General features: G+C 33.4%; 1 protein-coding gene across 1 annotated transcript in view; it reads left to right on the top strand.

Annotated features, from left to right (window-relative positions):
- LOC106875429 (uncharacterized) overlaps nucleotides 1-12,378 on the top strand; it is a 165,297-nt gene that overhangs the window by 41,406 nt on the left and 111,513 nt on the right. Inside the window, exons 10-15 of the mRNA XM_052967659.1 lie at nucleotides 343-909; nucleotides 2,438-2,476; nucleotides 4,594-4,731; nucleotides 6,778-7,200; nucleotides 8,644-8,673; nucleotides 10,945-11,508. Coding sequence (XP_052823619.1) covers nucleotides 343-909; nucleotides 2,438-2,476; nucleotides 4,594-4,731; nucleotides 6,778-7,200; nucleotides 8,644-8,673; nucleotides 10,945-11,508 — 1,761 coding nt within the window. The remainder of the gene's footprint in view (nucleotides 1-342; nucleotides 910-2,437; nucleotides 2,477-4,593; nucleotides 4,732-6,777; nucleotides 7,201-8,643; nucleotides 8,674-10,944; nucleotides 11,509-12,378) is intronic.

Here is a 12,378-nt window from a genome sequence, read left to right as displayed (position 1 = left end):
TATATATATATATACGACGAGATTCCGGACGGCTTTGTGAAAATATAAATTTACTTTTTTTCAAAATCCTTGTGAGAGTTTTCACTTTCAATGATACATTTAAACCTCGGTGAAACTCTGCAGAGCAAATATGACCAACGCCTCGAATACATTAGATATCTTACATAATCTTCACCTATAAGCTGACTTGTCTTGTATAAATATGCAATGTAATGTGTCATGTGTACGACACATTATATGCAAATCAAGATAACTTGTTGATAAAAAATATATTTAATGTATAAATAAATACTCATTAAAAAAATAACATACATTTAATTACGAGTTTTATTTTAACTTCAGAATGCAACTACTCTGTAGCAGATGTTGTGTTTGCACTCGATGGATCAAGTAGTGTCGGGGCTGTTAACTTCCAACGAATGCTAAGATTTGTCGATGCCATCACGAAAAGTTTCGAAGTCGGTAAAGACTCCGTTCATGTGGGTCTTGTAACATTTGCAGATCACGCAAAGCTGCGCTTTCATATGAACAAATATTACAATATGTCAAAAATATTGGAGGAAATCAGAAAAATACCATACAAAGGCGGTTCAACAAATACTGGTGAAGCGATTCATTACATACGTACAACTAGTTTTCTCCCTCAAAACGGTGCCCGTTCCAACGTACCTAAAATCGCAATTGTCATTACTGATGGACGTTCAAACGTTCCTGTTACGACAGCTCAAGAAGCTGCTGCTCTCAAGAAAGACGGCGTTATCGTATTCTCTATTGGAATCGGTAACAAAGTTTATCCGACAGAACTGGAGCAGATTGCATCAGCAACAGCTAAAGAGCACGTATTTTTGGTCAATAACTTTGAGGCTTTGAACAACATAAAGAAGGCTGTGGCATTCCGAGCTTGTGAAGGTTAGTAAATATAGAATTTCTGGCTTTTGATTTAGTATCTTTTTATCTTTTATCTCTTACTTGTTTCAGTCATCAGACTGTAGTCATGCTGGGGCACCGCCTTGAATAATTTATAGATGAATGTATCGAAATCATTACATATTTTTAAGCCCGATATTTACTCTATCAAATTTTTTTGCAGAACTTCTAAGTTACGGGGAAATATACATATCAACACCGGTTGTCAAGCGGTGTAGACACACACACACACACACTCACATATATACGATGGGCTTCTTTCAGTTTCCGTCTACGAAATCTACTCACAAGGCTTTGCCCAGCCCGTGGCTATAGTAGAAGGCACTGGCCGAAGGTGCCACGCAGTGGGACTGAATCTGCAACCACGTGGTTGAGAAGTAAGCTTCTTACCACACAACCACACCTGCGCCTATATGTTTTATTTTTCGATTTATGTTTTACATTTATCTATTCTTATTGTGTACTGTGAGTAGTATTTGAGGAAAATTCAATTCATGTTTGATCTATTTCATTTACAATTCGTATCTGTGATTTTCGATTGGTATCTATTGCCAAGATGAATTGTATCAGGCTGGTTTACGAATAACAAAAGCGTGAATCTGAAATAGAGTTTGTTTTTCTGCTCTGCTTATATTTTCTTTTCTTCGGCAACTTCCTCAATATTTCATTGGTACAGAATCCGAATACGAAAAGAGTATAGAGATAAAATGAAATAGTGAGGTACGACAAAAAGGAGATCAGACAGTCTGTGAGGAGTTAAGATATGACAAACGTAGAAAGATAAATAAGGTGCATTGATTAGATTCACTGGTTTTTATACATGTCACTCAATTGTAAAATCTAAAAATATGTTCCTTAATCAAAGAAAGAATTATAAACGTTAAGCTACGAGTGAATCTTTTTACTCTCGTTATAAATCAGGTAAACTAATTAGATAGGGTGTGGAAGTAGTAGCTCATTTCCTAAGTTTCCCCAAAATATGTTGGTCCTTATCTGAGTGTCTTTCATGCAATTCAGTTCCATCAGAACTGAAGAAAAAAGAGCATTATTTTCCGAAATAATCATTGCGATATTTACATCCAGATATTATCAAAAATTGCTCGCGAAGGGTAGATGTAGAGTGGCATTTCTGGTTCTAGTAAGTGACCCAGGGCTCACAACCATACGCAAGGAATAATTGCTTATGTAAATATTAGTGAAATTTTCAATCAAACGCAGGTTTTCTCCTAATGACAAATAGAAAATTATATATTGTATTTTGCTACGCATTGACCTTCATTAGTTTTAGAGTAAAATATACTGATCTCGTGTAAAACAAAAGAACTATATTGGCAGCGAACTTTATTTTCTGTTATGAAACCGGCAATAATTTTTTTACTTCACAATATGGAGAATGTAGATTACAAAAATTAATATATGACGCTATTGAATTTGATTTTTATAAAGCTTACAGGTTTATGAAGATAATTATCTTGTAAGGAAATTAACTAATTAACCATTCTATTCACAGCACAGAAAAATACTACAGAGTCACCTGTAGTTATCGAGAGTAAGTAGAACTTTCATAATTATTGTGTTTGTCGCTGAACAATGATTGTTTTCATTTTTCTCCATTTTATTTTCTATTTGATTATCTTAGTTATACAAAACCATCTTATTAGATCATTCACATCATGTTTTGCGTGTTTCGAGGTTTTTTCATTTTACTGTGGTACTACTTTTGTGGAATATATTTCCGCAGAAGTTCAGTTGAAAATATGCAGATACTATTTTAATTCACAGTGCATAAACAATTAGATTCTCAGTTATTTCGCTTGTATGCTAATGTATTCTTGTCTCGACGGAGACACTGTTTACGTCTGATATTTAAAACTGAAAGAATTATAAGACTACTGACATTATAACTGGATAGTAAGAGTGGGTTTATTATCGCTAATAATTAAGGAGAGAGTAAATGTAAAATAGCTGAATGAATAAAATTTGAACTACTTGCACTAGAAAGTTTCCACTGGAGTTTCGCTGTAATGCAGTAAACTTTGTGATCAGTATCAGATCGTCTCAGAGAAGGTACTAAAATATTGTGAACTGATATTTATAAATAGACCGGTGCCCTGTACAAGTGGACATTTATCTCTCAACGTGTAATGCCCCAAAGCTAGAGGTACGCACTGCGTCTGAGCTTATTGTTTGAGAGAAGTCTGTAAACTAAATGAATGCTGCAAATTCTAATTCTAATAAAGTAAGCCCTTGTATAATATGTATAAATAAGTTCTTAGAAAATGCTTTGAATGTCTTACAATGAGTCATTTCTTTTAACTTTGACGAGGTAGCTGTAATTATTTGTCGGGGGTGTAAATAATAGTTGTATCCGGTTTTGATAAGAATGCTAGAGATTAATATGATTAGTGCTGGAAACAGCAATTAAATTTCCGTTATGAGAAATTTTTAACAATCAAATTATATTAAATATGTTGTATCTTAGTAGGACTATTGTGAAGCAACTTATGAAAATCTATTATATCAATGTACTTATTTGATTAAATTTTAATTAAACAACATTAAAAATGATTGATTGAGATTTTCTTCTCAAAATATTTTTGTGGGAAAATATTTTCTGTTTAGATATTCGACCTATATTAAATGAATTTGAAAGCGGACGAGATATTTAACAGTTGGAAACCTTGGAGATTGAATTAGAATTATTTATAAATAGTGTTGTCATTATTTCTTGAGCTGTATTAAGACAGTGAACTGACAAAATCGTTAGTATGCCGTACAAACTACCTAGAGGCATTTCATTCGTCTTTACGTTCTGAATTCAAATTTCGCCGAGGTCGGTTGAATTATCTGAGCTGTGTTACGGCGGCTGATCGGCAGAATCGTTAGAACGCCAGAAAAACGTTTAGTATTTTTTGGTTACGATTCTTTACTTTTTGAGCTCAAATTCCGTCAAGGCTTTCATCCATCCAGGGTTGATGAAATACTGTACTAGCCAAGTAGCATGATCGATTGTATTGACTAAAGCTTTTCTTTCAAATTTGCTGGCCGTGTGCATAAATCAGTGACCATTACTTCTCCAGTTGTGTTCGTTATCAATACCAAGAAGTGTAACTCCGTAGACTTCTAACTGAAGAACTCTCGAATTTAGAAACTGCAAATCTATTAGTGATTATCTTCGTCATCTCCGTCGCCACTCATCGAATACCTTTCATTTTACCCTTTTGTGCTAGTTTCACTCATTGAACTGCAGCCATGCAGGGGCACTGCCTCGAAAGGTTCGGTCGAACAAATCGACCCCAGTACTGAAATTTTAAGCATGGTACTTATTCTATTGATTATTTGCCGAACCCGGAAACGTAAACAAACCAACACTGGTTGTCAAGCGATGGTGGAGGACAAGTGAAAACACAAAGGCATACACACTTGCACGCACGCACGCACGCACACACACACACATAGGAACACACACAAACATACGGCAAGTTTCTTTCAGTTTCCGTTTACCAAATCCATACAAAGCCGGGGACTAAAATATAACAAACTTGCTCAAGATTTTGCTCAGCGGGACGGAACTCAAGTCAACGTAGTTGAAATAGAAATTTCTCAACCACACAACAATGTCTTCATGTATTAAAAAATTAATACCTGTTTTTATTCCTCGGTTAGAATGTCCAGCGCAAGCTGATATTGTATTTGTCCTGGATTCCTCTGCCAGCATCGGTAAAAGTAATTTCCAGAAAGTTCTAAATTTTGTGACAACCATCAGTAATACCTTTGCCATCGGCCCTGATCAAGTACAAATAGGTAATTAATATTATTAAACTTTACTTTTGTTTTTTGTTGATATTCCGAAATTCAGCTTCTTGACCATAATTGCATTGCTATATCACCAGAGAGATGAACACAATATAATCATTTCTTCTTCTTCTTCTTCTTCTTCTTCTTCTTCTTCTTCTTCTTCTTCTTCTTCTTCTTCTTCTTCTTCTTCTTCTTCTTCTTCTTCTTCTTCTTCTTCTTCTTCTTCTTCTTATTATTATTATTATTATTATTATTATTATTATTATTATTATTATTGAGTGAGAGAGCAGGGCATGCCATCAAAGTGACAATGGGGTAAAATATACGAAGCCCAGTATACCCATCATGACTACGCGTCTGATAAGAGTACACCAGGCACATGCATCACAACCATACGTGCGTGACATAGTGATCTCATATCAAGATAAACAGTGCATGACCTTGCAGGTGGTGCCCAATTACAATTTTCTTCGGATCGAGTAACCCATCCCGCTCCCAAGGTCCCTGAGTAAGGGTTGTTTAAGGATGTTGAACAAAATACCCATGTTTCTAAAGGTGAATTATCCAAATCCCAAAGAATTCCTCTCAACACATGGATATGTTGCTCTCTGCTACTTCTGTTCGTGATCAGAGATGTACATATTGTTAGCGACTAAGTGACATACTCAACTGGTTATGGTCAAGCAACTGACAAGCAAATCTGTGGTATTGAGCAGAATATTTGCAGTAGCGGAGATCAGTGTCGAATCTTGTTTACCAAAACGAAACAATGCACATGAGATCAGAAGCCAAGAGAGCCACTTCTTGGTACTGCATCAGAACTATTTATTATTATTATTATTATTATTATTATTATTATTATTATTATTATTATTATTATTATTATTATTATTGTTATTATTGTTATTATTATTATTATTATTATTATTATTATTATTATTATTATTATTATTATTATTATTATTATTATTATTATTATAGTTTTGAGATATCTATTTCGACACTGATCTCAGCTGTACCTTTTGATAATCATGAATTTAATTAGTGTTCAATTCTAAAGCCATGAACTCATTCTGCAAAAAGAGCCATGAAATTAATTTGTGATTCAGGAATGCAATCGATTTACTTGTAATTAGGAAGATAATAAAAATTATACATATATGCTGATATAAAGTAATTTTAGATAATACTATGTGAAAGGATTCAATATCAATTAAGATGAATGCTATAAATCAGATGGGATGTTTCGTTATCGTTGAAGGGGAACAAATTTCAAAATCGATTGGTCACTGATGAGCCAGTTGGCTAGCTATCCGTTCTCGATGATGTTCCATTATAAAGCTATAAAATATTTAAATATGTGAATATTATTCACAAATGATATATATATATATATAATTCTATGTATTTATGTATGTATGTATGTATGTATGTATGCATGCATGCATGCATGCATGTATGTATATTTGAACATATATGTAAAGACTCACATATATAAAGAATGTATATCTATCTTTCTATCTATATATCTGTCTGTCTGTGTGTCTGTCGGTCTGTCTGACTGTCTGTCTGACTGTCTGTCTGACTATGTATGTATCTGTCTATCTATGTCTATATGAATGTATGTATGGGTATATATGTTTATATATATACACACATATGTATATATACTTACATATATGTATGTATGAATGTATGTTTGAGCATATATGTAAATATATATATAAAGAATAGCTATCTATCTATCTATGTAGTGTCTATGTCTATATAAGTATATGTATATAAATGTATATGTATATATAGATATATATATATATATATATAGAGAGAGAGAGAGAGAGAGAGAGAGAGAGAGAGTGATATATAGTTAGATAGATAGATAGATAGATAGATATTCAGACTAGTAATACGTTATGAAATCTTAACTCATAATTCTCTGTTTCTGAACTGTATCATCTGCAGAACACTTAAAAATATAACTTCACTTCCAAGTTAATATACAAGGTAATAAAGTATTCTTGTTACATTATATTATGTTCCATTTTTTGACAGGTATTGATTCGTTCGACAGTGCCAGTAGGACTGAATTTGCATTGGATAGTTATAATGATTCTTCTTCTCTACTTGCTGCCATCAATAAAATCCGGTATCACGGCGGTAGCACTCATGCCGGTGAGGGATTGGAAAGGCTGTTCTCACAAAGTATGACATTTAGTAATGGACTTCGACCAAACGTTACACGCATTGCTATATTGATTACAGACGGTCAGTCGAATGGACCGATCAACGTTCAGAGTGAAGCACAGAAGATAAAGAACAACGGCATTTTATTATTTACCATTGGCATTGGAGATATAAATACAAACCTACTGAAGCATATTTCCAGCTCACCAAAAAGTGATTTCGAATTTAGAGTTGAAGACTTTGCTGTCCTACACTCTATTGCCTCAAGATTATCGAAGTCTTCTTGTAACGGTAATAACACCTATGATTATTTTAAATATGCAATAATAACGATCATGTATGCATGTATTGATGTATGCATATATTTGTGTGTGTGTGTATGTGTGTTTTAGTGTTTGTTTATATATATCGGTTCCTATGAGAATCGCTGATAAACTCCTTAATGATGTTCATCTTGTGTAAATTTGCCTGACAGATATCATTTAAATACACGAAACAATCAATACATGACAAGGTGAACTCATGCAATCTTGCAAAATAGTCGTCACATTTACAGTGCTGCCAATGCTTAAAACCATGAGCTTTTCCTGCATACATATTTGCAGCTAAGTGTCTTCAGAATTTTAGCCGTTTATATTATGCATTAGTGATGAAGAGATACGAATTACTAACCCTTCAGATATTTGTATGACGTACTAACAACTCTTATGCACTTACTCTCAACTAGGTACACAAATACATAACATACACATTCCATCTTTCTTGGATTTACTGTTTTTTCCAACCATAAGCTTTTTCTTGCGTTAGAGTCCCATTTTTAGGTCTTACCATATTTTTTAATATTCGTTAACATTTAACTGGCTTTTATTTTTCGTATGTGTATTTCGTGTGCAAGATTCTTGATGTGGATACGTGTGTTGAAAGAAATACAATTAAACCTTGGGAGAGGCATTATGCCGGTAATAAACACACGCACTGGTTCAGTCCTTACTTAATTTATAAACAGTATATAGTTTTTTGTTAAATCATTTCATTGCACTCTTGCAATCTCTTCAGTAACTTGTCTCTCCACTTCCATTTATTTTGAATCTTTTATTGACATCATTTTAATAATAGCCACTCATGGACACTATTTTGTTCAGAATCACTTATTGATATTTATTTATTGATATCCACTTGCTGATATCGATCAATTGTTAGTCATTTATTGAAATTTTGTTGACAATATTCTGATGACACTCGCATATTGAAGGTCACTTATTTGCAGTTATGTATTGACAGTCGCTAAGCTATATCCTCATTTTGACAATGACGTATTGCAAAACAGATATATGTTATCGTGGGAATGTCCCATATGAAATAAATCTAAACTATTAGAATTACATTTCCTTAGTTTTAACTTCATTCATTATTTGATAACAAATCCGCAATTGAGTTCTCACAAAACAATTTACAAAAGTGTTCAATAGTTTATGAAATTCTTTCACATACATTTCAAACACGAAAAGTATGTGCCTCTATCATATGACATTGAAAACCTATCGTACTTCATATTTTCGCCAAATCTGACCTACTTGAACGTAACAAATATAATACATAAAACTTGCCATTCAGGATGTATCATTGTTCTAATCCTAGAATGTTGCTATAAAATATATGATTCTAGCGTAACTATTTTTTTGACTTTCCGTAGTATTTATGATAAACTCATATTATCCATATTTAATTTTCCAGTTGCTCCTCATGAGAACGGAACTGCGTCAGGTGAGTTGAACAGATTTGTATTTAAATTTCCGGAATTATGTAGTGCAATCACGTGAATTCATATCTGATGTTTGCAGTCAAATGTTTTTAATTTTTTTTATATTTGGTTTTGACAGTTTTAGAATGGGCAATAGTTGAACATTTATAAAAGTATTTGAAGCATTAAGAAGGTGTGAATAGCCGTTAATTCTTACGTGAATCTTCAATTTTGCAAATCAATCTCTTTACAGAAATAAACAAAAATATATGATATACACTGTTTTGCTCTCCTCCGTACGCATCTAGGTTACATACTTATTCATTCTTCAAATTGTATAGAATGTATGAAAATACATAACAATTGGTAAATTTTGAATAAGCATAAACGATATGTAATTTAAGAAAGTAGAGATATCAAGATTTATACTTCTGCTCTCCGAAAAGAATTATTAGCATAAGTGAAATGAAACAATTCCAACGAGAGGAATTGAACCAGTATTGACCTTCCAGTTTGTTTGGATCTTGTTTCATTTTCTATGGTGACACTGGCCGCCACATAAATGAATGAATAATGACTAGTCTGGTACTTTACAAACTTTCTTCTACAGTAGGTTCTCATGCACAAGAATGTACTACACAAGAGAACTAGTCGCACACAAATTCGCTTAAACATATGTATATATACAATCGTCCGGTTAATATGCAATCATTAAGAGTCCAAGATACTACAATTACCAGACATAACGTTCATTATGTCTACTTTATATTTCTCTCTTCCCTGAGATTATTGCAACAACCTCTACCTTCTCGAATCTTTCTGCTCTGAATCGCATGCTGACTTCCATTCAACACTCATGTCGGTTCACACCACAATCAACAGTAAAAATATCCTTGGTGAATGTTTCTTCCCCAGAAGTGTATCGTTCAGTCGGCGTTTTCCCATAGCTTAATGTCAGTCTTTATGACTTCAAATTGAACTTCAATCGTATCAATTGCGCAAACTTAACCCTATCTCAAGCCTAATTAAGCGAGTAAAGTATATATTAATTATCCATTTTTCCCATGTTATCTAATAAGAAAAAAACCCTCAAGCACTTCATTATTATCTGTCGAAAGATTAAAATATACTTTGTGGACTTTAACCAGACTCGATATATCGAGGTCAAGTATTTTTAATACGTATATCTATTTTATCAATAATCTGTAGGCATAAACAACATTTGAGAAAACTTTCTTAAACAGAATGTAATGATTCTCTATGAACTGTGAAATATATCCACATTATCTTTCAAGGACAAATAGTTACTGTCCTCTATTAATTATGAACACGCTTTCACGGAATTTTGATATAATTCTTGTTTTCTGCAAAAATATGATGAAATTAAATAGGTATTAACGTTGGATTTGTGTGTTTATAAGTATTAACTTTAATAAAGGAATTATGATATACTAAGCGTCAGAAATTTATCGAAAAGTATCGAATACACTATGCTATTTGATCATAATCGTGTAGAATCACTCAATTATATATAATAACCCATTATACTTAAGGTACAAGACCTTGAAATTTTGGGGGAGAGATATAGTCGATTACATCAACCCCAGTACTTGACTGGTACTTAATTTATCAACTCCGAAAGGATGTAAGGCAAAGTCGACCTCGGCAGAATTATGTAGAATAATAGAAGTAATTTGTTTTGCTATCCAAGCTATTTTAGAAAACACTTGTTTATATGCATACATATACATATACATATATATATATATATATATATATATATATTTATATATGAATGAATATATATGTATGCATCCATCCATCCATCCATCCATCCATCCATCCATCCATCCATCCATCCATACATACATACATGCATACATACTTGTGCGATTAAAAAATTCGCTTCGCATCCACGTCGTTTTGGATAACTTGGGCAAGTGTTTTCTAAAATAGCTTGGATAACAGAAAAAAATTACTTCTATTAGTCTACATAATTCTGCCGAGGTCGACTTTGCTTTCAACCTTTCAGAGTTGATAAATTAAGTACCAGTCAAGTACTGGGGTCGATGTAATCGGCTATATCTCTCCCCAAAAATTTCAAGGTCTTGTACCTTAAGCAGAATGGGTTATCATACATATTATATATACCACTTTTCTAATATGTTTACAATGTGTTTTTTTTTCCGTTCTCGAAACTTTCTCAAGATATATTGTTTGTTATAAGTTATAAATATATAATTAGTCATTAATTTCACTATGTTTTAAATATTTTTGTTTCATTTGTTTCCCAGAATGTTACGCTACGGCTGATATTGTCTTTGTTATGGATTCCTCTGCAAGTGTCGGTTACAAAAACTTCCATAAGATGCTTGATTTTGTTGAGAAACTCGTAGACAAATTCGAAATTGGTCCAAAACATATACAAATCGGTGCTATGAGTTACAACAGCCGTCCCCATCTGGAATTTCACCTGAACAAATTTAATAACAAAGGTGCCATTAAGAAAGCCATCTCAAAAATACGCTACAAAGTTGGTAATACCTACACAGATCAGGCTATTAACTTTATGCATTATCACATGTTCACCCATGCCAACGGTGCTCGTACTAACGTACCAAAAATTGGTGTTATAATAACCGACGGGGAATCGACATTGCCTGACGATACCAAATTAGAAGCTGCAGCTGCAAGAAATAGCAATATCACATTGATTTCCATTGGGATCGGCTCTTCAATTAGTCGCAAAGAATTAAACGAAATTGCAACAGATCCGGATAGTTCTCATGTATTCAACGCGAGAGATTTTAACAATTTGATTCATATAGTGGACATGGTCGCTAACAAAACATGTGTTGGTGAGTATCTGAAATATAGCTCTTATCGTCACTTTTTATATTCTTGAAAGCCAGAAAAAATATACGACTAATATTGATACATTTTATTTTACAGAATTATCTAAACCCCAGCATTCTCCCTTGTTGTATGCATCTATGTATGTGTGTATGAATATATGCATGTGCATGTATGTATGTATATATATATATATATATATATATATATTAACAATAGGGCGGCGAGCTGGCAGAATCGTTAGCACGCCGGGCGAAATGCTTAGCGGTATTTCGTCTGCCCTTACGTTCTGAATTCAAATTCCGCCGAGGTCGATTAAATAAGTACCAGTTACGCACTGGTGTTGATGTAAACGACTTAAACCCTTTGTCTGTCCTTGTTTGTCCCCTAGGCAGAACCATTTGCATGCTGGGCAAAATATTTAGCTACATTTCATCTGTTGACTTTGCTTTCATTCTTTCGAGGTTGATAAATTAAGTACCAGTAAAACACTGGTGTCGATGTAATCGAATAGTCCCCTCCGCCCAAATTTCAGGCCTTGTTATTAAGGTTTATAGAGTAACTATTGATTTGATATTCACTTTCCTTTATACACGAGGCCCATTGTACATTTGTCCTCCATCCCTCTTGCCCTCTTCTGTTCCTTTACGCATCCGAGAAAACGGGCAACTAATAAATTATTTACAATACAAATCAGAAGGAAGTCAACTTATTAAAATCGCTGCATTTACTTGGAACACATACTCTTATGTATGTATGTATGTATGTATGTATGTATGTATGTATGTATGTATGTATGTATGTATGCATGAATGCATGTATGAGTGTGTGTACATGCATGTATATATGTATGCATATATGTGTGTATGCATGTA

Source organism: Octopus bimaculoides, chromosome 4, assembly GCF_001194135.2.
Source record: "Octopus bimaculoides isolate UCB-OBI-ISO-001 chromosome 4, ASM119413v2, whole genome shotgun sequence".
Taxonomy (NCBI): Eukaryota; Metazoa; Mollusca; class Cephalopoda; order Octopoda; family Octopodidae; genus Octopus; species Octopus bimaculoides.
The sequence above is the reverse complement of the archived record's forward strand: the minus strand, read 5'-3'. Positions and strand labels throughout refer to the sequence as shown.